The 26,495-nt window shown below is 45.0% G+C and overlaps 2 protein-coding genes and 1 non-coding gene across 3 annotated transcripts; all 3 read left to right on the top strand.

Moving 5' to 3' along the window:
* The first annotated feature begins 664 nt into the window (after positions 1 to 664).
* Positions 665 to 10,663, top strand: dnaja2a (DnaJ heat shock protein family (Hsp40) member A2a). The gene is made up of 9 exons (XM_021322291.2): positions 665 to 809; positions 2,036 to 2,095; positions 4,818 to 5,047; positions 5,136 to 5,216; positions 5,299 to 5,432; positions 5,514 to 5,710; positions 6,840 to 6,984; positions 7,202 to 7,329; positions 9,581 to 10,663. The coding sequence occupies exons 1-9, from the start codon at positions 732 to 734 to the stop codon at positions 9,767 to 9,769; spliced, it is 1,242 nt and encodes a 413-aa protein (XP_021177966.2). The 5' UTR covers positions 665 to 731; the 3' UTR covers positions 9,770 to 10,663.
* A 1,765-nt stretch (positions 10,664 to 12,428) lies between these two features.
* trnat-agu lies at positions 12,429 to 12,502 on the top strand. The gene has a single exon. It is a non-coding gene; the product is annotated as a tRNA-Thr (tRNA).
* Positions 12,503 to 15,566: 3,064 nt separating this feature from the next.
* lrp3 (low density lipoprotein receptor-related protein 3) lies at positions 15,567 to 25,200 on the top strand. The gene is made up of 7 exons (XM_012874016.3): positions 15,567 to 15,893; positions 19,307 to 19,445; positions 19,528 to 19,733; positions 20,784 to 21,400; positions 21,508 to 21,980; positions 22,819 to 22,951; positions 23,045 to 25,200. Exons 1-7 carry the CDS (start codon positions 15,794 to 15,796, stop codon positions 23,801 to 23,803), a joined length of 2,427 nt encoding a protein of 808 aa, XP_012729470.2. The 5' UTR covers positions 15,567 to 15,793; the 3' UTR covers positions 23,804 to 25,200.
* The last annotated feature ends 1,295 nt before the right edge of the window (positions 25,201 to 26,495 follow it).

Below are 26,495 nucleotides of genomic sequence, written 5' to 3'. Positions count from 1 at the left end.
TCCCCAGTCACTTGGGCCAGCTCCTCAGGGGGAATCCCAAGGCGTTCCCAGGCCAGCCGGGAGACATAGTCCCTCCAGCGTGTCCTGGGTCTCCCTCTGGGCCTCCTCCCGGTGGGACGTGCCCGGAACACCTCACCAGGGAGGCGTCCAGGAGGCATCCTGACCAGATGCCCGAGCCACCTCAACTGGCTCCTCTCGACGTGGAGGAGCAGCGCCTCTACTCTGAGTCCTCCCCGGATGACTGAGCTCCTCACCCTATCTCTAAGGGAGAGCACAGACACACTACGGAGAAAACTCATTTTGGCCGCTTCTAGTACTGTGTATCGGATGTAATACAAATTTACAGACCACATCTATGATAAAACATAACTATGCATCAGACTCTTGAACTTTGTGATTGATCATTAGCCACAGTGAATTACTGTAGATTTAGAGTAAGGCAACTGAAAACAAAAACATTTCATTGCCTTGACATGTAGATAAATTAATTACTTATATGGTTAAAAATACATCTACCTCCAGGTTTTTTCCCCCCACCTTATTTGAGGCTTCTTACCTCTGCCTCATGAACGCTGCCGTCGTACTGCACTGTGGCCACTGGGGGGCAGCAGTGTGCGCAACAAGACTCGAACACCCCGGAAACCGAGGCGCGAGACGAGCAAAGCGTTTTCCACCGGCTCCTTCTCTTTGTCCATCCTCCTCCCTGTTGAAGCAACATCCACCTCAACACCATGGCCAATGTTGCCGATACAAGACTCTACGATATTCTAGGAGTATCCCCGTCCGCAACTGAAAATGAGCTGAAGAAGGTAACCGAGCAGAGGAAGGCAGAGTAAACGGAAAGAGACGGCTAACCATTTGAATAAAACGTTACATTTCTGGAACCAGGAAATGGTTCGCTACGCTTGGGTATGAGCTAGCCTAGCATGCTAAACTTGCTAGCATGTTGAGTGGCCTGAAAGCTCACGTGACGATGCGACTGTAACCTTTAACCAATATAGATTTTTTAGATCATTATCATTCCGAGTGGCAATTTAGCATCGTCCAAAGCCGACTGTTTAGTCGTTAGAGGGCTGGCCTGTTTAATCCAAAACTGTGATACGTTAAGTTTTGTTTCTTGTACTGATGTAACTGTTGACCTCACGTTAGCTCCGGTTTAAATCTGGCTGGCGTTTTAGTTAGCGCCGTTTGTTGAAGGACTGTAATAATCATGTTACTGTGTTCCCCGGAAAAGCTCTGATCGTTAATATTGTGCTTGGATAGACGTTGTGGATATCAGGGATACAACAAGAGGTTAGTTACGACTAGCTTAGCTCGTAGTTTTTGGGCTAGCTAAAGGGGGCAGTAGCTTATAGCTTATGACGTTTCTTAATTAACTGACTCATCATTTACTGGCTTTTGGCTCCGTTTTTATTGTGCATTGAGTCAAATTTCTTGACTTGTTACTCAGCCCAGATACGCTGGCGTCACATATCATGCGGAATTGCGTTGTCTACATGCAAGCTAACCCGCATACCATGACGAAGTCGTTTGTTTTCGGCTTTTAATTTACACGTATCCCTTATCTATTACTAAGTTGATCCACTGGTTTCTTGAACGTAACGTCCGAATATTTTTGTTAATGTTTTTTTAATATGTATATATATATCGCCAGGACAGTAATGTTGTGCCTTAGGTGTTAGCAAGAGATGCTAATTAGCAGGTTTTGTATTTTGTTAGCAATAAAGTTGTCAGGCATTTTAAGGGTCCGTTTGGGAACTAAATGGTGTATAATTAGGTGAGTAAAAGCCGAACAACAGTCCCCTGCTGCTAAAGAAACGGCTGGTTGTTCTAAAAAGCAGACTAATTACGGGTACAGGGTCTGTTTCGCCGGCCGGAACAGGCTTCTCTAAGCGGGCACGTGTGGTTGCGTAAACCGTGAGCAAGCTTCCTACAGCCGATCAGGGAACTTCCAGGTTACACCGTTTATGAAGTGAGACCAACAAACAGCCACAGTGGCAACAAAAACAAAATATTTTCTTCTTTTTCTTTCCAGGCATATCGGAAACTGGCAAAAGAGTATCACCCTGACAAGAACCCAAATGCTGGCGACAAGGTAAACACTTGATGTTAGGCTCTCCTCCAGTAGAGGCTTTCTGTACTGGCGTACAGGTACAGCTGAGAAAAAGAGATTATTCTGTGCCTGTTCCGTATATTTTGTCACTGGCTCCAGAAAGTGAGACTTGTGTATATAGATTCATTACAAATTGGGTAAAACATGTCGTGTTTTTTATTTCTTGTTGTTTTGATGATTATGGCTTCTAAATTATGAAATCTTAAAGTTACTTGTCTCAGAAAATTGGTTAGGTCAATAAAAAGTATATTTTAAATGGAAATGTCTGGCGTCTGAAAGGTATGTGCATTCCTTTGCACTCAGTTCTTCACCAGGACTCCTTTTGCATGAATTACTGCAGCGTGGCAGGGAGGCGACCACCCTGTGGTTCTGCTGAGGCACGGTGGAAGCCCGGGTTGCTTTGAAAGTACCTTCAGGTCATCTGCATTGTTGGGTCTGGTGTGTCTCGTCTTCCTCCTTGCAGTCCTACTGGAAAATTGATTCAGCGTCTCCATAACGCTTGTCAGCAGAAGGAAGCTCTAAACTGTCCTGGAAGATGGCTGAAAACCCAGTGGACCCACACTGGCAGATGACATGGTGTTAGACTTCAAGCTATGTGGGTTCTGGGCCTCTCCTCTCTTCCTCCAGACTCTAGGACCTTGATTTTCAAACAAAATACAGAATTTACCTTCATGTGAAAAGTGAGCAACAGTCCGGTTCTTTTTCCTCTAGCCGAGTTAAGAAACTTCTGACATTCTCTTGTTCAGGACTGGCTTGACATGAGGAATGCGACATGTGCAGCCATATGTAGGATTGGTCTGTGCTTGGTGGCTCTTGGTGCACTGACTCCAGCCTCGGTCCACTTCTTGGGAAGCTCCCCTACGTTCTTGAATGGATTCTGCTTGACAAACCTCAAGGCTGTGGCTATCACTGTTGCATCTTTTCCTAGCCCACTTTTTCCTTACTCAACTCAACTACAGCACCCTGTTAACAAGCTGCTTCTTCAGCATTGACCTGGTGTCTTACTCTCCCTATGCAGTGCGTCAGGGACAGGTTTCTGGCCATCATCACTACCTGGTTCCTGAGCCAATCATATGAGAGTTCCCAGGGTTCCCAAAACATTTCACAGCAACAACTTACCGTTGAGGAGATGGCACAGGCTGTTGTGTGTATGTGTTTTTCCGATTTAATTTTTCACAATTTAAAAAATTTCTGAGAAACTGACTTTTAGGCTTTGATTATCTTAAGCCATAATTATCAAAATTACAAAACCTTACGGCTTATAAATCTAAGTAATGAGTTACTTTTTGAAATGAGTGACAAATATATCCAACCTTTTCATATTTCAAAAATTTTTTGAGCTGTGATTTTACTTAAAATTATTGTTTATTAGTTTATTCTTTTTATGTTGAGTTCTGTTAGAAATTTGGGAGATGAACATACAAATGCCCAAATCACAGTGAATTTGATTTAATCATTTTCTAAAGGTTTCATAGCCCTTTCCTACTATGTTTGACTGATTCAGTTGGGCCAGCTGACTTTTATGGAGTTAGACGGTTTAGAACCTCATAACAAATCTTAAAGGTATGGTGGATGATGTTCTTTCGGTTTTGAGTTCAGGGGGAATCACCTTATCTATTAGTTAACCCACATGCCAATCATTCCGCTGGCTCACATTACTCCAGTGTGCTCCTTCCTTGTTGGTTTCCACCTGCTGGCTGTGCATGCACACATCTAATGTTTATGTATCCGGTTAGCTTAGCGGTTAGCTTTGGTGTTAGCCATTCATCGTAGCTCCGCTGCTCTCACCGTATACCTTGAACCTAGCTGAGAGTCTGAAGAAGTAAACACGTGTTACATGTTTATGAGAAGAAGGCCTCAGTAGGAAGAAATAAAACCAGAGTGGATTTGGGAGTTTTTTTCATGTGATCCCCTGAGGAGTGGAAGAGCAGGTTGGGTGGTCCTGGGTATGCGCAGTTATTAAAAATAAGACTTTTGCCTACATAGCCAGAAAAATTGTCCACTCTACCTTTAAATGACGTCCTGCTGATGAACGTTATGAATTGCTCTCAATCGTTTTCTTCTGGTAGACTGAGTAAAGTGTAAAGATCTACTTGAAATTGACGTTAGTCAAAGTGGGTACTGCGTTCTCTGGTGGGTCTGAACTGATGTCAGGTTGGTGTGACGATGCAGGCGGTGCTGTGTTGTCATAGGACTGAACTACAGAGGTGTGTCCTGGTGAGCTAACATCACGTTAGAATAGAGCATGTGAATATTGTTCAGAACCAGGAAAACATCCAAAAATGTTTTTACATCTTTTGATAGGTGAATATTATAATCTTCTTGTAGTCTTCAATGAGAAACTAGTTTTCTGATTCCAGTAATTGTTTCAAAGCACAAAGTCTCTGTTATGTTGGTTTCTCACACAGCCCCCCTAACGGGGGCAGAAGCTGGCAAAGGGTTAAAGCTGCCTCCAAACGGTGACGAGCAGCAGGATGCTGCGCTGTAAGAAGGGCCACGTTCTGCTCTGTTCTGTACGCTGAGTTCTCAGCGATGGCTGCAGGGCTTTGATGCTTTAAATCTGCTGGAATGTGTTTGTGATGACACACGGCTGCAGTACAGCCCAAGTTTACTACGTTCACTGCACCAGTCCCTTTCTCTGGGTTACATATCCTCTGTTTGCTGAAGTGTATGTATTCTTCTTCTTCTTCTTTTTTTAATGTAGTTTAAAGAAATCAGCTTTGCTTATGAGGTGCTCACTAACCCTGAAAAGAAGGAACTATATGATCGGTATGGAGAGCAAGGGTTGCGGGAAGGAGGCGGAGGAGGCCCGGGGATGGACGACCTCTTCTCCCACATCTTTGGCGGTGGACTCTTCAGCTTCATGGGGGGACAAGGAGGCCGCTCCAGAAATGGGGGTCGAAGGAGAGGCGAGGACATGGTCCATCCACTCAAGTAGGTTCATCGTCCCTAAATCGTTCAGTTGTCCCTGAACGGATCTGGTTTCACACCAAGGTTTCTAAATCTCTCACTTTCTCTTTAGGGTCTCGCTGGATGACCTTTACAACGGCAAAACAACGAAACTCCAACTTAGCAAGAACGTCCTGTGCAGTGCTTGCAACGGGTGAGTTGGTCCTGGTGGTGGCGCTGCCGCCGTCGGCTCCGTCGTTTGTGTGCGACCTCGTTTGACGCGTCCCTCTCTGCAGCCAGGGGGGCAAGACGGGCGCCGTCCAGAAATGCACGGCATGTCGGGGCCGCGGCATGCGCATCATGATCAGACAGCTGGCGCCAGGCATGGTCCAACAGATGCAGTCCGTGTGCACCGACTGTAACGGCGAAGGTGAGAGGCCCGGCGCCCTATCTGCCCGCGTTCAGCCGTCTGTCCCAGAGCCGTGGTGAACAACTCTTCCCCGTGTCGCAGGTGAAGTCATCAGCGAGAAAGACCGTTGTAAAAAATGTGAAGGCAAGAAAGTGGTGAAGGAGGTGAAGATCCTGGAGGTCCACGTAGACAAAGGCATGAAGCACGGGCAGAAAATCACCTTTGGAGGAGAAGCGGACCAGGCTCCTGGGGTCGAGCCTGGAGACATAGTCCTGGTTCTGCATGAAAAAGAGCACGAGGTAGGTGAGCCCCGTACCACAGCTGCTTTCACCTCAGCCCGGCTTTCCAGTCCTACACGCTGCATCCAAGAGAAGTCTTCTAGAAATATCATTACATATTGTTGATGGTAGCTTACAACATCTGCCCTGTTGCACTTTCATCTGAGCTCTGCTTCCTGGATGCTGCTGGAGAAGAACAGTCTATGTGTGAATTTGATTGGTTCAGCAGTCCTAGACACTAATGCACACACAGAGCTGCACGCGTGTTTGTAACCCATCACAAATGAGTTAGCTTTGAGCTGCTGGTGCTGATCTCTAAAAACTGTAAAAAGAAAGAATAGTAATAAAAATATTCTGGCCCTCCTGATGTGATCAATCATTGAAAATGTGAGCAGAGGTGTCGTCACACCGTGTGTGTCTGAGATCAGCCATTTTAAAACACGGATTTGCTCATATTTTAGGACAAAATTAAGAGCGTTACAAAATTGACCCTTTAAACTTGCTGTAGCATCTTGTGCTATGGATTAGTGCAGCTAACACCACAAAAAGAGCCTTGTGTTTTCAGGAAATAGTGTAAATTCCTACAAAGCTTCAGATTTAAATTTAGCATGTTCTGGGTTGAAAAGTCAGAAGGTCTCGCTCTGCTGCCTCGTTTGAACCAGACGTTTGTGAAATGATCATAGAAGCAGTTTTAAAACCTCACTGATGCCAGCCTGGCTGAAATGCTTATAGTTCAGCACCTAAATAGAAATACATACGTAGAGATATACAGGTCAGTCTAACCTGATGGCTGACAGGCTTGAAGCTGAGGTCTTCAGGTAACATGCTGGCATTTAAAGCTCAGATGAAGGCAGCGTTGTAAAGCTGGATGACCTCTCCATGTGCACACACACACTCAGCATGGACCTCCACAAGAACTGCTGCAGCTTTTCTGTGAATCTCATGTTGGCTCAAGCAGAGCATCGTTTAATGACATCGCCTCAGGCTCTGTTCCTGTCCTGTTCTCCACTTAGAACACAGCTGTGTTCAGTTCTAAGGTTCTCAAACGTGTTTGCGCCGCCCTTGGACACATTCTTGCTCAACGCTGTCATTTCCCAAAGCAGACCTGTCTCTGGGTTTTTAGCACATCTTGATGTTTTGTGTTTTGCAGACGTTCAGACGGGAGGGGAACGACCTCTACATCACCCATAAGATCGGCCTGGTGGAGGCGCTGTGTGGCTTCCAGTTTATGCTCAAGCATTTAGATGGAAGACAGATTGTTGTCAAGTACCCTGCAGGAAAAGTCATTGAACCAGGTCAGTTTTTGATCTTCTGCTCTGGCTCCAGGAGTAAGAACAGCCTAAATGTTCTGAAGTTTAGAAGCCATCAGCCAGCAGTGAACGCGGGATGTGCCGTCTCAGAACAGCTCAGATTGTTTTAGTATTTGTGCATAGATAGCTGGGCAGACAGAGTTAATTTCCTCCACTGTGTGCTTTACATGATGTCTTGTTCTAACCCATGCCGTCTTTGCAGGCTCAGTCAGGGTGGTCCGGGGAGAGGGGATGCCGCAGTACAGAAACCCCTTTGAGAAAGGAGATCTGTTTATCAAATTCGATGTCCAGTTCCCTGAAAACAACTGGATCAGCCCTGAGAAACTGGTGGTATGACAATTTCATCTTCTATTAACACATCATTTCTTTATTAATCTTATTCAAGAGAAACGATCAGACAACCCTTTCTAACTGGACCTGGTATTATTAGGGTTAGAATATTAGCTTCTACTCTTAAATAAAAATATAAACTCCTTAAATAAAAACCTTAATAGAAGCCAAGCACAGAGCAAAGTTTACCCCCAAAAGTGTTTATCGAATCATCTCTAATTTGTAAGAAGTTAATTTCTGGCATTTGGTCTGAGCCACATGTTTAGTTATTGTTGACACTCTACACAATCGAGGGATGTTAAAGTGATTTAATAGCTGCTACAGCAGGCATGGCCAAACTACGGCTCCTCAACACTCTTAAACCGGCCCGCCGATCTTGTCTAATTAAAAACATATCAAACCTCTTTAATTTAGGATTTTTCTGCAATGCCCTCGTGTTTCCCACTAGGTGGCACACTCCAACCACATTGGCCTCTGTTAGGGGTGTTAATACTTCTTCACACTTCTGTAAAAATGAGCGGACCAAAGAAAAAAAGAGGACAGTGAGCGCCCAGTGTGTAATAAGGAGTGGACAACAAAATCTTTTCTTCACTGAACTCTGATCAACGCTCTGTTCGATTTGCCAAGAAACGGTTTCGGTTTTCAAAGACTACAATATCAGCCGTGACTTTGCTTCAAAGCCTTCCAGCTCTGCTAGCAAACAGTCAACACAACAACGGCCGGCTACCGCTCAGAGGTTGGCGGCTGATTCACAAACTCAACAAAACTACTTCTTTTTTCTTTTCTTTTTATCGACAAACTACCATCCAAGAGTCAGTTACAAAGGTAGGTTTTCAGCTGGCATTCAAGCTAGCAAAGGCTAGCAAGCCTTTCTCTGAAGGTGGGTTTTTAAAACAGCGGTCGAGACAGCAGGTGTCTTGTGTCAGATGAGTTTATCACGCAGGACAGCGACTCGCCGTGTGGAACTGACTGGTGAAGCCAGCCAGTTAAATAAAAGGTGGAGTCCTTTAAGTTACATTCACTGGTCCTAGATGAAAGTAACGATGCTCAGCTCCTCATGTTTATCAGAGGGATTAATGACTGAGGAGTTTGTCACCATGGAGTCCCTGAACGGACAAAAGCGGGGAGGTGATTTATATTACTGGCTGTCTGCTGACATCGAAAGAATGAAGCTACCTTGGAGTAAACTCGCCACGGATGGATCGGCACATTTAACTGGAAAAAATGTCGGGCTGCTGAAAAGAATCCAGGATGAAGTGAAAGAGGGAAATCCTGAATAGGAGGTTATTTTCCATCAGGAGTCTCTGTGTTTGTGTGTATTAAAGCTTAATCATGTCATTAATCCAGTTGTAAAATCCAACAAATGTCCTGAGCTGAAGGACAAGAACTGTCTTTGTGACTTTGTTTCTGCTGAGGGCATATTTTCACACAGGAATGAGCTGAACTTACAGCTACAGGGGAAAGATCAGTTTGGGCACAACATGTACACACATGTGAGATCCTTTAAATCCAAGCTCACCTTATTCTCCGGACACATTTCTAACCAATCTTTCGCCCATTTCCCCACATTAGGCTTGCAAACAGAGGCTGCCCACAACGTGAAAAATACAGCAAATTACTGAGCGACCTACAGAGAATTGAGTCAGAAAGTTTGCCCACCCCTGTGTTGAGCTATGAGACTGACTATTCTGTAATATTCCCTCGGATAATCTGCTGTCCTTTTCCTCCGGCTACATACGCCCTGCTAAAACACCACTAGGTGGCAGTGATGCACCGCGCCTGGCAGGAGTGTCCTGTTGTGCATCTGTTTTGTCTCCCTACTTGCTGAGAATTTAAGAGTGCTTTACTGAAATGAAATAAAAACGACTCATCTGTCTTGTAACTCGTTAAATTATCCAGAAAATCCCTTTAGTCAGCGCATTAGTTGGGACTGTGTGACGTGTCGTCTTAGTAAAGAGAGCTGTCAGAGTAAAACCTACAAAAACCTGAACTTTTCTCATTTTTATTTCATTTTTTTTTGCTAATTGTTTGAAAAATTAACAATAAGCTAATGAGTTCCAGTTTTTGAGGTGACGTGTCATTTAGTTACGATCAGCACCACGCTGAGTTGTTAAAACACATTTTTGTTCTATGTACAGTTTGGGAGCGACGAGCTAGCCGCTAACTCTCTGATTCATAACGCTGCATGTGTAGAAATCCCAACAAAGTGGCCTGTCGAAGCTCTCCTCTCACGACTGTTCACCCTGTGCAGGAGCTGGAGGACATGCTGCCGTCACGGTCGGAGCCCCCCATCATCGGCGGCGACACGGAGGAAGTGGACCTGCAGGATTACGATGCCAGCCAGAGCTCGTCGTCTGGCGGCCGCAGAGAGGCGTACAACGACAGCTCCGACGACGAAAGCAGCCATCATGGGCAGGGCGTGCAATGTGCCCATCAGTAATCTGTCTCTGACGTACATACATAAATACATATGAATATCTCCCCGACCCCCCCATAAAATAAATTGATTCTGCAAGGGGAGGAGCGTGTATAAGCTGCAGAGTAACAAAGCGGTAAGTCAGGCTCAGATGTCCTGGTAGTTCCACAGACACAGATCCAGTACATCGTGCACCTTGTAATTGTTAATGTTATTTACTCAAGTGCTGAAATCATTTGATCTCTGTCTGAGGAGCTCACATAGAGGAGGCCAGACTATGACACTGCACCTACATAAGAATGTCATAGAAATAAGTTGATGCCCCGCCCACTCACCTCCAGCTGCCCCTACTGTCCTCTCTCCTCTCTCACTAAAGTGGGATCTTCTCATTTAAGGGGAGCGTCACAAGAGAAGATGAAACAAATGCTTCTTGATTGCATAGTGTGTCATACATTTTTATTTTGATAGTATTTACATTAATTTAAGAACTAACCAATGTGCACACAGACCAAGCAGCTGAGCAATGTGACATAAAGATTATTTCTCATTGATTCTCGGACTCATCCACTCGGCAACATTTGTAGGACTTGTTTCTGATTTTTATTTTTTTTTTTTACTCTTTTTGTTTTCTTTGTAGGATTTTATGTTTTTGTTTTCTTTGCGTTTTTATTCAAGCAGAAATGTTGTTGTGTATATCATTAAAGTGGTTGCTGGTAAGCTTTGTCGGCCACTCCAGTCTGAGGTGGAATTTGAAAAGGAAAAAAAAATCTGTGAAATGGAAAATAAAAATGCTATAGTCTGTTTTTGTGCTGAGGCCATGTGCATGTAAAAAGCTTTGGTTCTTGCACTTACCAAACATAAAGCAGCACTCTTCTTAAGAAATGTCTATGAAGTGGTTGAATAAACTGTTGAAATATCTTTGGTTTCTTTATTATTTTGAAGATTAGAAATTATGTCCTTTGTAGCTTGTGAAGGTTGTGTGTGTGTGTATTTATGTATGTATAGATATATATATATTCATCCATCCATTTTCTGACCCGCTTAATCCCTGATGAGGTCACGGGGGTGCTGGTGCCTATCTCCAGCGTTCACTGGGCGAGAGGCGGGGTACACCCTGGACAAGTCACCAGTCTGTCGCAGGGCAACACAGAGAGACAAACAAGACAAACAACCATTCACGCACACACTCACACCTAAGGACAATTTAGAGAGACCAATTAACCTATCAGTCAGGTTTTTGGACTGTGGGAGGAAGCCAGAGTACCCGGAGAGAACCAACGTATGCACAGGGAGAACATGCAAACCCAGAACCAGGGTTGGATTTGAACGTGCTTGTTCGTGCCTCTTCGTGCTTTAGAACTGCTTCCTGGGACACAAATATAGTGGTTTGTGAGCTTGAAGTTTAAGTTGATCTTTCAAGTGTGTTCTTCATTTTGAAGATTATGTCTTAGACCAACACAAACAAAAACCCAATTATATATCTATATATTTTTTTATATAGATATATAATTGGGTTTAATATTGTATTATATGTAATATTTATAAATATATGTGTGTGTGTGTATATATATATATATATATATATATATATATATATATATATATATATATATATATATAGACTACAATAGTCCATACTGCCAATAAAAAAGGATTTTAATGTATAAAATTATGTCCAAATGAGTCATTAACTCATAAATGGACATATAGAGGTGTGTACAAAATGACTAGTTTGAAGAAAATTCTTAATTAAATGCCAGACAAGCACCTACTGTAGTCTACTCACATGTAGGGGTCCCATGAGAAGGGGAAGTTTAGGATAATTCCAAGGGCCCCTGACTGATAGAGGCCCCTGAGAAGAAAGTTTTATATATTTATATGAGCTTTTGTTTTTATGGGCGGCATCCCTGCTCAAAGGAAGCTGTAAACTGGGGACAGGCGATCAGAGCTCATGAACAAAGTGAGTCAACCGTGGGCAGAGTCCCCGATGATTGGTGATTTTAATCACTTTTCTGGATCTAATCTTGTTTATTATGGGTGTACAGTGTTTAGCTGCAATGCATGCTTTAATTTTGTCGGGCTATATTTTAAACGGAACAAATTAAGCTTGAGTTTGGCTAACTCTATATAAACAAAAGTGAAGGAGATCAATATCAAGAAGACTTCAATCCAATTCCATTGAAATCTACGACGGAGTATTAGGGCCACACATGAAGGGAATTTTTTTTTTTGCCATGACGAGATTAAACTCGACATGTCGAGAATCTCAAATTCAGAACTGCGAACCCGGGTTAGCATCACTAGAGAAAGACGTTAGGCCACCGCTTCCAGTGATGATTGTACGGTTGCAGCACGGCAAAGACTACCTTCACACTTAATTAAAACGCAGAGACTGCAGCTGTAGAGCGCGGTTGCTCTTTTCTCCAAACTTTGGAATGTCGAGATTAAAGTCGCCACGATATATCAACTTTATTCTCGAAATGGCGAGATTAATGTCGACAGGGCGACTTTAAAGTCGACATGTCGAGTTTAATCTCATCGTGGCAAAAATATTTTTTCTCTCCATGTGTGGCCCTAATACTCCGTCGTAGAAATCACAGCGTGAAGCTCGACGAACCCATTAAAGTAGCACATGCAGGCGTGTTGTGTCGCTATAAATGGCATTCCATATCATGACATCAGCGGCGCCGTGGCTTAGTTGGTTAAAGCGCCTGTCTAGTAAACAGGAGATCCTGGGTTCGAATCCCAGCGGTGCCTTTTATCTGTTTCCTTCAATGTTGATGGTGGTTTATATCTTAGTCTTTTGTATTAGTTTTGATACCGTAATAGTACCCACAACATTCAAAAATTAGAAGAACCTGAGGTTGGCGCTTTTTGAAAATGCAGAAATTCATGAATTTGCCATACATACCGTCTGGAAAAGGCTTCACTTTCTCCTTGCTGCAGAAAGCAAAATCGGTAGGGTTGGACATGGTTAGGGCAAGTGTCCGGTGCTTGTGGTGGTCTGAGAATGAGTTGTGATTGGATATGTGGGGAGCTGGAGGTCCAAAAGGACTCATTTTGATGGGCAACAGTAAACATCTCCATCTTCCGGAGGACTAAAGAACTACAATACTTGGGCGCAGGTTTGCACGTCGACGGCAGCGCCATATTGTATATGGCAGAAAGTAGTGAACGTCTATGTTCCCTGTGTATATGTTTTAAGTATTATGATAAAAGATATAGATGGAGCTTACATATTCTTTTAAAAATATATATAGATGAACTGATAGAGATTGGCAGCCAGACTGACTTTTGATCGATGTGCATATATAGATTTTGAAGTGTTCTTAATAGGTGTGTGTTTATATATAAGCACATGTCCAGATTATATATATATATACACACACACGCACACACACATCTATAATCTGGACATAATCTGAACTGAGTGAGAGACAGAGAGAAAGACAGAGAAAGAGAGAGAGAAATATATACATATGTGTATGTGTTATGAATATAAAAATCAATTGGTTATATCTAAACATTGTGGTCTTCATTATTTCATAAAACCATGTGAAGCTTTTAAGATCAGGTATAGATACAGATTAGCAACAGACTTTTTGGGGGAGTATTAAAGAGATAAAATTACTAATATGAGAAAAAAGTATTTGGAGAATAAAGTAAAAAAAAAAAGACAAAAGTGGTAATATTATGAGAAAAACGTCATGTTAAGACAATTAAGGGGGAACATTTCCAGAATAGTCACAGTTTGCAGAACTATCTTAGTCCTGCAGTAATAGGGCCAGGTTAGATTCTTATAATTATTTTTGTTCTTTACGAGAATAAAGTCAGGAGAAGAAAGCCAAAGGAATACGAAAATAAACTCGTAATATTACAAAAATAAAAATATTACGAATATAGAGTATATTCTGAGATTAAAGTCCCTCTGATACTGTTTAAGTCAACATGGCGGACGCTCTGACGCATCTGCAGCATAGGCAGAACCAGCCCAACGAGGCGTCTACGTATTTAATGTCTATGCCTGTAAACACCAACAGGAAAATAAAGAGCCAACTGTTTTACTATTTTTTAAGTGAAACCAAATGGCCGTATACAAACTGAACATTATGGCATGACTTCTGTAGACAGATATCAGGAAATTCCTCACAAGAAGCAGAGACAGGAAAGCGGTAGGAAGGAGATGAGAGAGAGAGAGAGGTAAGGTCTGGTGATGAATTAGCAGTTTAAACTAGCCAATTAGGTTAGTAACGTTAGTAGCAAGTCTATTAACGTAATGCCTACTAGGTATTACCTTAATAAACGTATCATTTATATTGTGATGCCTACATAAGAATAAATGGTGGTGTGGTTTTTTTTTTTATTGTAGAGAATAATGACTGACAGGTAAGGGACAGGTGAAAGTCAGGAGGAGAGAGCAACAGCGTCCACCAACAAGAAGGGCGACTTGTGACTTGGAGGAAAAGCAAGATCCCCAGCACAGTTTAGGGGTAAAAAAAAAAAAAAAAAAGTGTTAATTTAATTCAAAATGGTTTGAAAGCTTCCCCTGGTTAGAGTATTCTGTAGCTAAAGATGCAGCTTTTTGTTTCTGATGTGGGATGTTTGGTAAACGTGACTCATTTGTGAGCTCTGGTTTAACTAACTGGACAAAAAGCTCTGGAGAAGCACGACAAACCACCTGCTCGTAAAGAAAGTATGAAGGCATGGCACAGCTTCAAAGGCAGCGCTGTTCATGGTGGTGTAACTGGACAGTTGGATGAGGCAGAAATCAAGGGGAGACGGGAGAACATCGGCCGCCATGAGGGATGATGGATTATATTCTTTTGCTGCCATGTTAAAAATGTTCATGTTTGTTAAAAAAAAAAAAAAAAACACTTACACTCATTAATATACCAAGTAGTAATTTTGGTAGGGATGTGGCAGGGCAGGGCGGTGTGTGTGTGTGTGTATGGGAGGAGGGAGATATGCGGCAGGGGACCGGTGGCCCAGTAGAACTACATGCCTAGCAACGCCCCTGGTTCAGTCCATGCACTGCAAAAACGGATCTAAGTAAAATGTTCTTAAAGTTAGTGTATTTGTCCTTGATTTGAGCAGGTAAAAAAGATGATCTGTCAATGAAATGAGTATTTTGACCCCTAAAATAAGATAATTAGACATCCTGCACTTGAAATAAGATGATGGAGATGAGTTGTTCCTATTTTAAGTGCAAAAATCTTATTCCATTGGCAAAACATCTTATTTGCCTACTCAAATCAAGGACAAATACACTAATTTTAAGAAGATTTGACTTATTTCAAGTTCCGTTTTTGCAGTGTGATCTTGGAATGGAAAGAGCATGGCACAAATGTAAACCTACCAAGGTATGCCTGTCCAACAGAAAAGCAGCCAAGAGGCCCATGGTTACTCTGGAGGAGCTGCAGAGGTCCTCAGCTAAGGTCTGTCAAACGTGCCGTAGAACAACGATTAGTTGTGTCCTCCACTGACCTGGGCCATATGGAAGAGTGAACAAAAGCTGTAATTAGTCAGTAATACCGTTTTTAGTTTATAATGAAGACAGGAGGTCAGACAAGACCAAAAGGAAGCTTGAATTGACTCTGTAAAACGCTGAGTGTGGAGGAACAACCTGAAATTGTAAAACCCATGATTGCCTCCTCACAATTCTGCCAACTTCTACCAGAACGCATCCAGGTCTGGAGTGGTGTGATAAAACCAGGGAAAGTTTAAAGGCCGTGAACAGGCTGCTCACTGGGCGTGAGTCAGACTAAAGGCGTGGCCAGGCTCCACGGAGCAGCCTCAGCTGATCCTGTCACAACATTCGCACTTCACTTGAAAAGCTGCAGGATTTGCAGCGTGTGCGGCTTTTATTTCGAAGGGTCAAACCGGACACCGCCTTGAACCTGGCTTCCCCCGCTCGGCTCCGCAAAGGACACACAATGCGTGATTTCCCCGCGGGGAGCCGGCGGTGTGTCGGAGCTGACAACAGATGCTGGAGCTCGGCTGCGTGGCGGATGTGGAGCAAAGCGCGGAGCCCCTGATCCGGAGCGGAGCATGGGGCCCAGGGAGCCGCCGCTGCCGCTGCCGCCGCTGCCGCTGCTGCTGCTGCCGCTGATCGGACTGCTGTGGTGCCGCTGCGCCCCGCTCTGTGCAGGTGAGAAACAACAATGCCCCCCATCATCCCCTGAGTGTTTTTTTTTTTTTTTTTAATCCTTGTTCCTTTTAGCCGTGCAGCGGACTGATACGCGGCTTTGCCTTTATTCGCTGCTGCCGCTCCATCTGCGGCGTTTGCGCAGCGCTGGTCTAAATCTCGTCACTGGTTCAAATCCCGCCGCTCACACCTGAATAAACCCGGGGAGGATCTGTTTCTGCTGCCACACAACGATCGTGGCAGACGAGCCTTCAGAGACTTCCCTGTTGTGACCCGGTGTGTGTGTGTGTGTGTGAGGGGGGGGGGACGGTGTCGGTCATCCTGCCGGGACCGGCCGGGCCATTGATCTGTGGTGGCTAAACGATCAGGGGGAGTGTAGAAACATGGATGCTCTTTCACAAATGTGATGCTGCTATCAGCATTACATCACTGCCTCTCTGCAGCCCCTCTCCTCCTCCTCCTCCTCCCTCTCCTCCTCCTCCTCCTCCTCCTCCTCCTCCTCCTCCTCCTCTCTGTTATCATGCACTGCACCTTACTGGAATGACCACAGAGTGCATGCTGAAGCTGCACATGCTCTGTGTGTCATAGATGCATCCACATACAGCTCCTCATCTGCGTCAATGGCATTCATTTGGGTTTGATGAATGGAATGAACTCATTAAAAAATGAGCTTTGCATTTCTTATGGAGTTTCATGAATTCAATCCTATTTTGGATAAAATAAATGAAAAAAACAAAACAAAACAATAGTTAATCCAATCGTTCAGACAGACTCCACGTCAATTACATAAATTATCAAACTGTGCCATCGAGTTCATTAATTTAGATTGGTTAAAAATGTTTCTAAGGAAGCCCAGCAGACTCCATCAAGTCATTGACATGCAGCTTTCACTCCTGGAAGTTCATTTAATTCATACAAAAACAAAATAAAATCTAAATTCTTCTTCTAGGCCAGGTTTTCAAGCTCAGTTCACAGGTTTGCAATAGAGCGGAGGTCTGGAGGTCTGGAGGTCTGGGCCAGCCAGTTCTAATGTGTGTTTGTGTCAGCGTTTCACTCGGCTGACCCAAACCGTGAAAGGACATTGGTTAGGACGCTGAAGACCAACCCAGAAACCCGCAGAGGCTCCAGTCTAGCGTAAACTGGAAGATGCAGGGGGACAAATGTCCCGTGTCCACAGTGACGCCACTTTAGGACCGACACAGACTGTGAAGGTCCAGGTCCAGAGAGACCAACCAAAGAAAACCAAAGTATGAGCATTTCTATCCCTATTTATGATAAAAGTTAATAAAAACATTTATTTTTCTTAGAAAAGTAAGGGAGTTAGTGCATAAAACCCATTTGGTCTTTGTGATGACTTAAATGCTCAGAATACGTGGCCTTCAAGCAGCACCAGAACATGATGTACTTTACTCAGACGCTTCACTTCGTTCGTCTCTACAGAGCTCTGTTAAGGTCCAGTCGCAACATTTCAACCGGGTTCCAGTCTGGACACGCACCGGACCATCGCAGCACTGAATGTTTAGCTTTCAGGATCGTTGTCTGGGTTCCTGGTCCAAATCCGGCCCAGCTTCAACTGTTGAACAGAGCAGCTCATATTTCAATCCTCTAAATCATGACTGAAGCCCTCAGGTCATCACCAGCATCACCAGCTTGGTGTGAGGAGTTTGTGCCGAATATGAAACGAACCCGACGGAGCAGCACCAGCAGCGACATCCTGCTGACCCACCCCGGCCCTCTGAGCGCGCCTGCTGAGCCAAACCTGTCCTGTCTGTCGATGTCCATCGCTCAGCTTCTAATGAGCCCTCTCCCTCCTCAGCCCCGCCCTAACTCACTCGGCCGCTGATGCCCACCTCACTGATGGAGCGTGAAAGCCCGAAGACAAGCTCTCACACACTCAGCAGAACCGGGGAGTCTCCCTGCGATATCGCAGTCATAAATAATCACGGCTCCAGAGCCCAGTTGTTGCTGGGAAGCTTTCAGTGGGATTAGTTTTCAAATCGGCGAGGCCGACGCCTGTATTAACTGCGAGAAGGTCCACAGACTTATTTAGGAGAGAAGCGGCGCCGATTTTAAGCCGACGGCCCATTTCAGAGAGGTTTGGTTAAAAAGCTGGCCTCTGTTCCTGGAGCTGGTCCTCAGCGCCTCAGTGATGTCGGGGTGGTCCCTGGAGCAATGATGCTGTGGCTGCAGAGATGCCGTTGCCTTCGCTGCCGCTTTAACTCCTTCCGCTTCTGATCCAGTCTGCATTGCATCAGCGCTCCCAGTTGTTTTTCTCTTTCAAGCATGAGCACCTCTCGGTGGATTAGAGAAATACGAAATAATTTATTCAGGAAGTTTTTTTTATTCAGAACGTGACATTTTGTTTATAGATTTGTTAAACACAGTAAAATATTCTTTTTTTTTCAGTCAATGTTGATAACTGGCTTTTAGCTAATGTAGACCCAAAGTTGTGTTGGAATGTTGCATAAAACCAGATAAAAATGATTTCAATGAAGCATTCCAGTGAAAGGTGTGGTGGCCCAGGCAGTCATGGGGCAGACTGCTGAATGGACAGCTGTCCAGCAGACAGTCAGATGATACAGAAGGAGCCTGGCTGTTTACAGGAGGCTGTGTGCATATAAACGGAGCAACGGGCGTCACATTGCTCGTCTTAAGCCACTTGTACCAAGCGCAGCTGCGAGCAGCGCCTCACCTTGGAACTCGTGCTCAAAGTGCTCCTTTTACTGTAAACCAAAGTAAACTCCTGGGTTCCCCAGGAGTGAATGCTGCTTGTCGGGACTTTGATGCAATCAACTGGTTTCCTTATATAGGACATTTTTGAGCAATCTGTATAATCTGACCCAATCTGTATAATATGATTGAACTTGATTTTGTAAAGTGCCTTGAGATGACATGTTTCATGATTTGGCGCTATATAAATAAAATTGAATTGAATTGAATTGGTCCAGTGACCATGGTGGCTCTGTGCTTGATCGGCCACTAAACTGACCTGACCTGAACCCCACAGACAATATTTAGTTTACTGCCAAGAAGAAGATGAGAGACACCAGACCCAGCGATGGAGATGACCTCAAGGCCGCCTCCTGAACACCTCAGCAGAGCCTCAGGCTGAGCCCTCCAGGCCACGCCGCACTGATGCAGTAATTCATGCAAAAGGAGGCCCCACCAAGTACTGAGGGCATATTTTGGGTTTTCATTTGTTTAAAGACACAGCCTTCAACCAAAAATAAACTCTGAAAATATATTACTCTGTGTTATGAAGCCCATGATATGAATTTCCTGTTGTGAATAGAACTGCTGAAATAAATGATATTTTTGATGATCTAATCCATGAAGATGCTAGTGTGTAAAGCAGTGCATGGTTTCCTGTGTACGCTCATTGTTCAGAGTTCGAATCCCCCCTATGTGTCTTGCAGCAGCCTGTGCAGAGCAGGTAGAGGTCCACACAGAGAGGAGGGGTGTCCTCTACAGCCCTTCTTGGCCTTTAAATTACCCGCCTGGCCTGAACTGCAGCTGGCGTATCCAGGGAAGCCCGGGAGAAGTGATCACCATCAGGTAGCATCACCGCCGCACGTCCCCTGTGACCTTTCATGTATCTGTCAGACCGAGCACCGACGCCATCGATCCTGTGTTCTAGTTTCCGTAACTTTGACCTCATGGAGTCAGGAGGGTGCCTGGGGGACTGGCTCCTGCTGACGCCGACGTGGAGCGGAGAATCCAGGCTGTGTGGCTCTGCTCTGCCCTCGCCGTTTATCTCCACCAGGGGCCGTGTTTGGCTCTACTTCCACTCTGGCACCAACAGCTCAGGGCAAGCCCAGGGATTCCGTCTGTCCTACATCAGAGGTAAGCAGGGACATTTACCACCAGATACGCCTTAACCTTTCCTCTCTGCCCTAGTTCCACCAGGTTTTCCACCGTCTGTCCCGTTACAGCTGAGCCTGTGATGTACTTCATTGGGGTTTCAGGTGAAAAGTGGGGCGTTAGAGGGAACTGGTGGGATATTGATGCATGTTTTGGGTCCATTATAACACACTACTATGCTTTGATGCAAACCCAGCCATCGTACCTCTGGCCTGTATGTTTTAGATGTCCCTCCCACCTCTTCACTGCAAATAGGGAACTAAAAGTAAGTCAACTTTTCTTGAAATTATTATTTTTCCCCTTGATTTGAGCGGCTAAATAAGACTACTTGCCAATGGAATGAGTGTTTTTACCCCTACAATAAGATAATTAGATACCCTGCACTGGAAATGAGATAATGGAGATGAGTTGTTCCTGTTTTAAGTGCAAAAATCTTATTCCATTGTCAAAAAGTCTTATTTAGCTGCTGAAATCAAGGAAAATACACTCAGTCCAAGAACATTTTACTCACTTTTAGTTCCTTTTTGCAGTGTTGAGACTTTTTCCATCTACTGACAGGCCGTCTTCTTTTGACCTGTACGTAGCTCCGCCCATCTTCCATTTATTCTCACCCTCTTCCCTGTTCCTGCTGTTGAAAAGCGTGCCTGCCACCACCACACCTCACATTGGCGATGGTGTGTTCAGGGTGATGTGCCATGTTCGTTAAAAACATTTAGAGGTGGGCCATAAAGTTCTATTTTGGTCTCAATTGACCAGGGGACCACCTTCCACATGTTTACTGGGTCTCCTAAGTAACTTGTGACAAATCCTGGTTTTCAGATTAAGAATAATAAACAGTTCTCTGCTAGATGTTCAAACTTAGTTTCATGATCTAGTTCTGCTTTAAACCTCTATAACGTTCTCCCTGACCTGCCTGCTGTGTTCCTTGGTTAGCATGAAGCTGTTAGTCTGGGGGACTGTTGGTTGGAGGACTGAGCTACATGCAGGCGGCCTCTATTGTCCTGGTTGGGTCTGACTTTCTGCCCTCTGCAGGTCACCTTGGTCAGAGCAGCTGCCAGTCAGACGAGTTCCTGTGCGGGAACGGGAAGTGTCTTCCTCGTTCCTGGAAGTGCAACGGGCAGGACGAATGCGGCGATGCCACCGACGAACACAGCTGCTCCCCCCCTCCCACCGAGCCCCTCCCCAGCCTCTGCCCCCTGGGCTCCCTGCCGTGCACGGAGGCCCAGACCACGCGCTGTCTGCCCGCCTCCCTGCGCTGCAACGGCGACCGGGACTGCCGCGACGGAAGCGACGAGCTGCACTGTCCAGACACCACCTGCGGCAAGCGGCTGGGCAACTTCTACGGCTCCTTCGCCTCTCCCGACTTTTTCCACGCCGACCGACGCCCTGTGACCGAGCTCAGGTGCTCCTGGTTGCTGGACACCCAGGACCCCAAGCCCATCATGCTGCAGCTGGACCTGCAGCTGGGGCCCGAAGACTCCCTCCATGTTTACGACGGCCTGCTGCAGCGGGCGGAGCATCTACTGCAGGTGCTGTCGCATCATAACAACCGGCGGCCGGCGCTGCTGGAGTCGAGCCGCGGCCAGATGAGCGTTCTGTACATGGCTCAGCCTCACAGCCCCGGCCGTGGCTTCAATGCCACGTATCAGGTGCAGCATCTCTCCTTCATCTCTTACCACCTCAGGGCTAACTGGTCCTGTGTAGCCAAGCGAATTTTCTACTATACTTAACGCCGTGTCCTTCCCCCGCCTCATAGGTCAAAGGTTACTGTTTTCCCGGCGAGCATCCCTGCGGCAGTGAGCAGGGATGCTACTCTGACCATCAGCGCTGCGACGGGTACTGGCACTGCCCCTCGGGTCGGGATGAGGAGGCCTGCGCGATGTGCCCGGACGGGGAGTTCCCCTGCGAAGGGGGCACCGGCGCATGCTACACGGCGTCCGAGCGCTGCAACAACCAGAAGAGGTGTCCGGACGGTTCGGACGAGAAGAACTGCTACGACTGCCAGCCCGGGAACTTCCACTGCGGGACCAACCTGTGCATCTTTGAGACGTGGCGCTGCGACGGCCAAGAGGACTGCTTAGACGGGAGCGACGAGAGGGACTGCCTGGCCGCCGTGCCCAGGAAGGTGATCACGGCGGCCCTGATCGGCAGCCTGGTGTGCAGCCTGCTGCTGGTCATCGCTCTGGGCTGTGCCCTCAAACTGCACTCGCTGAGGAACAGAGAGTACAGGTGAGGGCTCTCTACAGATGTTTGCGGCGCCTTGCAGAAGTATTCAGAGAATTTATGGTAGTCAACTCTTCAGTCCACGCTTTTATAGATGGCAGATTTGTAAAGAGCATTTTTTAATTCCACTTCTTCTGGAAGTCATATCCCCCCTCCCCATTAAGTGGCCCAGCCACAGTCCTGACTTAAATCTGATCTGTAGAGGGAGCGACAGATTAGGGTCATGGCAAGGAGGCCTTCCAACCTTAGGCCTTCCAAGACTTGGTGCTCATCACCAAAGATAGATTGCTGCAACACCAGCGGAAAGGGGTTGATCGCTGTAATGCAATGCAACCTTTTTCCCCCGTTGATTGTAGAGAAGGGTTTAAATAATTTTCAACATGACAGTTTTTATATGTTGAAAATTAGAGAAATTGTTCTCATCCCTTGTACACTGCCTTATTATACTTTGGCCATTCCTGGGTCATTTCCAATCAGAAACGAATTTCCTCATTGAATAAAAACAACTTTAAACCTAAATATGCCACAGTTTTGAATAATTGTGGGCTTAACTACTGGTCAGACGGTAACATTTTGGCCTCATCTCACCAGATGTCTGCCATGTCTTGGTCGTTTTGCATATGCTTTCCAATTGTGGGAAATGGATAAATGGTTCCAAACCTTGATTAAAAAAAGTTTTCTCCTGATCCTAAAGACTTCCTCACATCTCAGCATAAACGGTTTAACACAACAGAACACCTGGCTGAGGCTCTTCTTACTCTCTTTTAACTGGAGCTGGGGGGGAAAACTGTTTAATAAGATGTTGGTCTGACCCTCTCTTGCCTTAATGCTCATCTCCTTGCAGAGCTTTTGAGACTCAGATGACTCGTATGGAGGCAGAGTTCGTTCAGAGGGAAGCGCCCCCTTCGTATGGTCAGCTGATAGCCCAGGGACTCATCCCCCCGGTGGAGGATTTCCCAGCTTACAACCCCACCCAGGTAGCACTTTTGGGAGCTCTGCTTTGTGGGACTGTGCTGTAGAGAAGCAACAGAAGTAACGGTTCTGTTTTGGCTTTTCTTTCATTCATTCAGGCCTCAATGTTACAGAACCTCCGTTTGGCCATGCGCAGGCAGATCAGACGTCACTCGACTCGCCGCTCCTCCTCTTCCTCCTCTCGGAGGCGCGTCGGGGCCCTGTGGAGTCGGCTGTTCCGCAGTGCGGGTCGAGCCAGAGGGCACGCGGCACTGCTGGATCCTGCCGAACCCGCACAGGTCACACTGGGGCTCCACAGCTACCACACTGTGAGGGAGGAAGGGTCCCCGGGTGGGGCCATGTCAGGAGCCCATGTCCGAGAAGACGCAGAGGAAGGAGGCTTTCCGCGCTCCTACAGCTCAGCTGCGGCAGACCTGCAGGCCAGCGCACCCGAGAGTCCTGCATCGCCCCTGTCCTTGCTCTCGGTGAATAGCTCAGACCCGGAGGAGCTGTCTCCCGTCAGCAGCAGGGGCGCCGAGGTTGCCCAGTCGGATCCCCCCACCGTTCAGGCGGCCTCCGCACCCCCCCGCCGGCCGTCGAAAAAATTGGTCCTGGAACTTGCGGTTAACCTAAAGGGCGTGTCCCTGAAGCGGTACTCCCCTTTGGGGCCCTTTTCCCCTGCGTCGCCGCCCGCTCTCGCAAGAAGCTTCCTAATGCAATCAGCCCAGTTTCATCCCCAGGGCTCAGCGGTGACGTCACCCTCTGAGCCCATCTCACCTTTAGCGGAAGGAGAGGAACGTGACAGCCATTTTCCTATGGACGTGCCAACCGAGGAAAGGAGCAGCGGGGATGAGACGAACACAGAGGGAGCAAGCTGACTCAGCAGATTCTACACAGTGAAGGAAGCTGAAAACTCAGGGAGGGAAGTGCCAAGACATAAAACATTAAAAGCTCTCAGTGGGAAGACCTGAAATCTGCTCCACACAAGTGTCCTTCTATTGTGTCTACGTTTCTTTTCCACTTCCAGAAGGTACAGAGCCAGCTGAATATTACCGCTGTTAATATTCTGAAAGCTTACAGCATGCACTTGTACATAAGGTTGCATATGCAGTCGTTCCTGACGGGAATCAAACCAGCAATGTGTTTTGTCAATCTCTCTGTGAAGGTCACTGGGAATCCTGACACTGACTCTTATAATGCAATGCATAGAAACAGCCCTGATCAACTTGTTTGACTAATCCAACTCAATTCTGGCCAAAACATCAAAATAATAAGTTTAAAAAAATTTACCTAACAAGAACCAACAGCTTTTGTAACATTACCCAGAGCCATTATACGCCGCTACTGACTGTGAGCCGCGGAAGCCTATAGATGAACTCTTTTCCTTCCCACTACATTCATTGTAAAAAGACAGCGATACCTTACCTAGTTTAGTCTCATTGTTTTTGGAGAACAATACAATTTCAGTCATTTTTACGGGACTGGTCCGTTTCCTTCCAGTTTCTCTGCTGACAAAAGATATCATTCAAAACAGTTTTTAAAACATTTTGCATTCCCATTTCATTTAATTCTTTGGATGCATCTCAGATCCAGGTTAGGCATGCCATTCTCGTGATGTTGCTGTAGTTGAAATAATTAGGTATGTCATTTATTTATTGCTACTTTGTGACAGACCATCTGCAGACAAACTCTGGAATAAGCAGTCGCTAAGTTTTGGAAGACTGATTAAGCAAACCAATATAATGCATATTAGCCATTCTGCTCTTAACACGTGCATAACAAGCTGGTTAATCAGTCACGATATGTGCTTGGCTAGCAGGCCTCCATTTAGCTGCTTCACAGAGATGCTGCACGTAGCTTGAAACAGCCTAATAAGAGTGATGGGTTAAAATCCCTTCAGTTTCAAAGCAAAGACTGTTCATGTTTTTTAAATAATCAAAAACATTTCAGCACAAGTTGTCTTGTGAGAAAGCTTACTGGCAGTGTGCAGCAGTAGGTGAGGGAAGCAGATCACTACTCTATGCGCCACACAGCCGGAGAGAAAACTGGACACTCCAGCACTTTCTTTGATACCTAATAAATAAATAAAAACTTTAAACCATAAAAAGGTATGAAGGGAGATTTTAGTGGTTTGGAAACCACAACTTTAAAAAAAAATAAATAAATAATAATCTTGGTTTACCTGGATACCAGTAAGCCATTCCGAATGGTGTTTAACACTATTATGTTAAGATTGTACGGTTTGACACAAAGATATGTTTTAAAATGAAAAAAATAAATAAAAAAATCAGTCTCATTGAACTAATTTAGCTAGTATGAGCTCTTCAGTCGCATTGCATTTATGTTTAATGATTATTAGCTGACAGCTAGCAGCTAGCACACAGACTGAAAACTCGAAATATGCTGGATTTTCAGTGGTTTGCTCCTCTTTTCAGGCCCTGTGCTGGTCTAACTGGATGCTAGCTGTTGCAATCCATCAATGTCATTTATCAATATCAATTATATTTGACTGTTTTTTAAGTGTCATTTGAGTGTCCCTTAGCAGGTTAGCTTAGCACAAGGTTTAGGAGAGGAATAAACTTTGCTGCTTCTGTTTTCGGTGTTTGGTTAAATTAACTGCCGACTTCATGTTTTATATTTTTGCACTTAATTTCCTTAAGATGTTATTTTTCCTCTTGTGCAATGTGACTAACAGTGAACCAGTTAGCTTAGCACATTTAGCAGTCGGTAAAATAGACTAAAGTAACAGTTTCTTCCTGGTTTTGAACTTTGTACTAAGCTAAACTGTTACAGGCCTTTATATATATATATATATATATATATATATATATATATATATATATATATATATATATATATATATATATATATATATATATGGGTGTTTAAGGACACGTATTTTAACTCTTGTATAATATCTGTGAAGCAGGCAACAGTTTCAACCTGTAAGATTTCTTCTGTATTTTCTTCTTCTGGCAAGTGGCTTTTCAATAAGGTTTTGGATGCAGCTAAAACTGTAGCTTAGCATTTTTACTTTTTAAATAGCCAAACTTGGATGAACACTGAGGTCAAAGACCAAGGGTATTGCCTGTACATGTGCTCAACCACGTGCCCCCTTGCTTGAATAATCCAGACTGTAGCCATTGAATGCGGTCAAGACTTGACTGGAGACGGGCACCATGGATCTAAATCTGTTCATTCAACATGGGCACAACATGGGTTATTTTACAACATGAGACAATAAAGAAAATAACTTTATTTTTAAGTCTTCAGTGAAGACCTGTGTGACTTTATATTCCCTGTTCTGCTCGTGTCTTTGGCGCTTTTTGTAATGCTATTTTTGGCTGATGTATAAGAATGGTAAGGGACACTTTTACCAATCACGGTTGGACTAAGACAGAATGTAAATTTAGTTTTTCTACTTACCTTTTAAACACTTGTGTCAATATTTTGCAATAAAAGGAAGGAATGGTTTAACCATGTGTCCAAGAAGGGAAGAGACAATGCTATTTTGTAGTTTCCTGGATAGCATTTCTGGCTCTTGCTTATTCGGCTTGCTGAAAGATCCAA

Source organism: Fundulus heteroclitus, chromosome 4 (assembly GCF_011125445.2).
Source record: "Fundulus heteroclitus isolate FHET01 chromosome 4, MU-UCD_Fhet_4.1, whole genome shotgun sequence".
NCBI lineage: Eukaryota > Metazoa > Chordata > Actinopteri > Cyprinodontiformes > Fundulidae > Fundulus > Fundulus heteroclitus.
The sequence above is the reverse complement of the archived record's forward strand: the minus strand, read 5'-3'. Positions and strand labels throughout refer to the sequence as shown.

Coding starts and splice junctions, on each gene's coding strand:
- dnaja2a (XM_021322291.2), top strand. CDS start 732: ATGGCCAATGTTGCCGATACAAGACTCTACGATATTCTAGGAGTATCC. Junction 2,096..4,817: donor ACCCAAATGCTGGCGACAAG/GTAAACACTTGA, acceptor TTTTTAATGTAG/TTTAAAGAAATCAGCTTTGC. Junction 5,048..5,135: donor GACATGGTCCATCCACTCAA/GTAGGTTCATCG, acceptor CTTTCTCTTTAG/GGTCTCGCTGGATGACCTTT.
- lrp3 (XM_012874016.3), top strand. CDS start 15,794: ATGGGGCCCAGGGAGCCGCCGCTGCCGCTGCCGCCGCTGCCGCTGCTG. Junction 19,446..19,527: donor GGAGAAGTGATCACCATCAG/GTAGCATCACCG, acceptor CCTGTGTTCTAG/TTTCCGTAACTTTGACCTCA. Junction 21,401..21,507: donor GCTTCAATGCCACGTATCAG/GTGCAGCATCTC, acceptor CCCGCCTCATAG/GTCAAAGGTTACTGTTTTCC.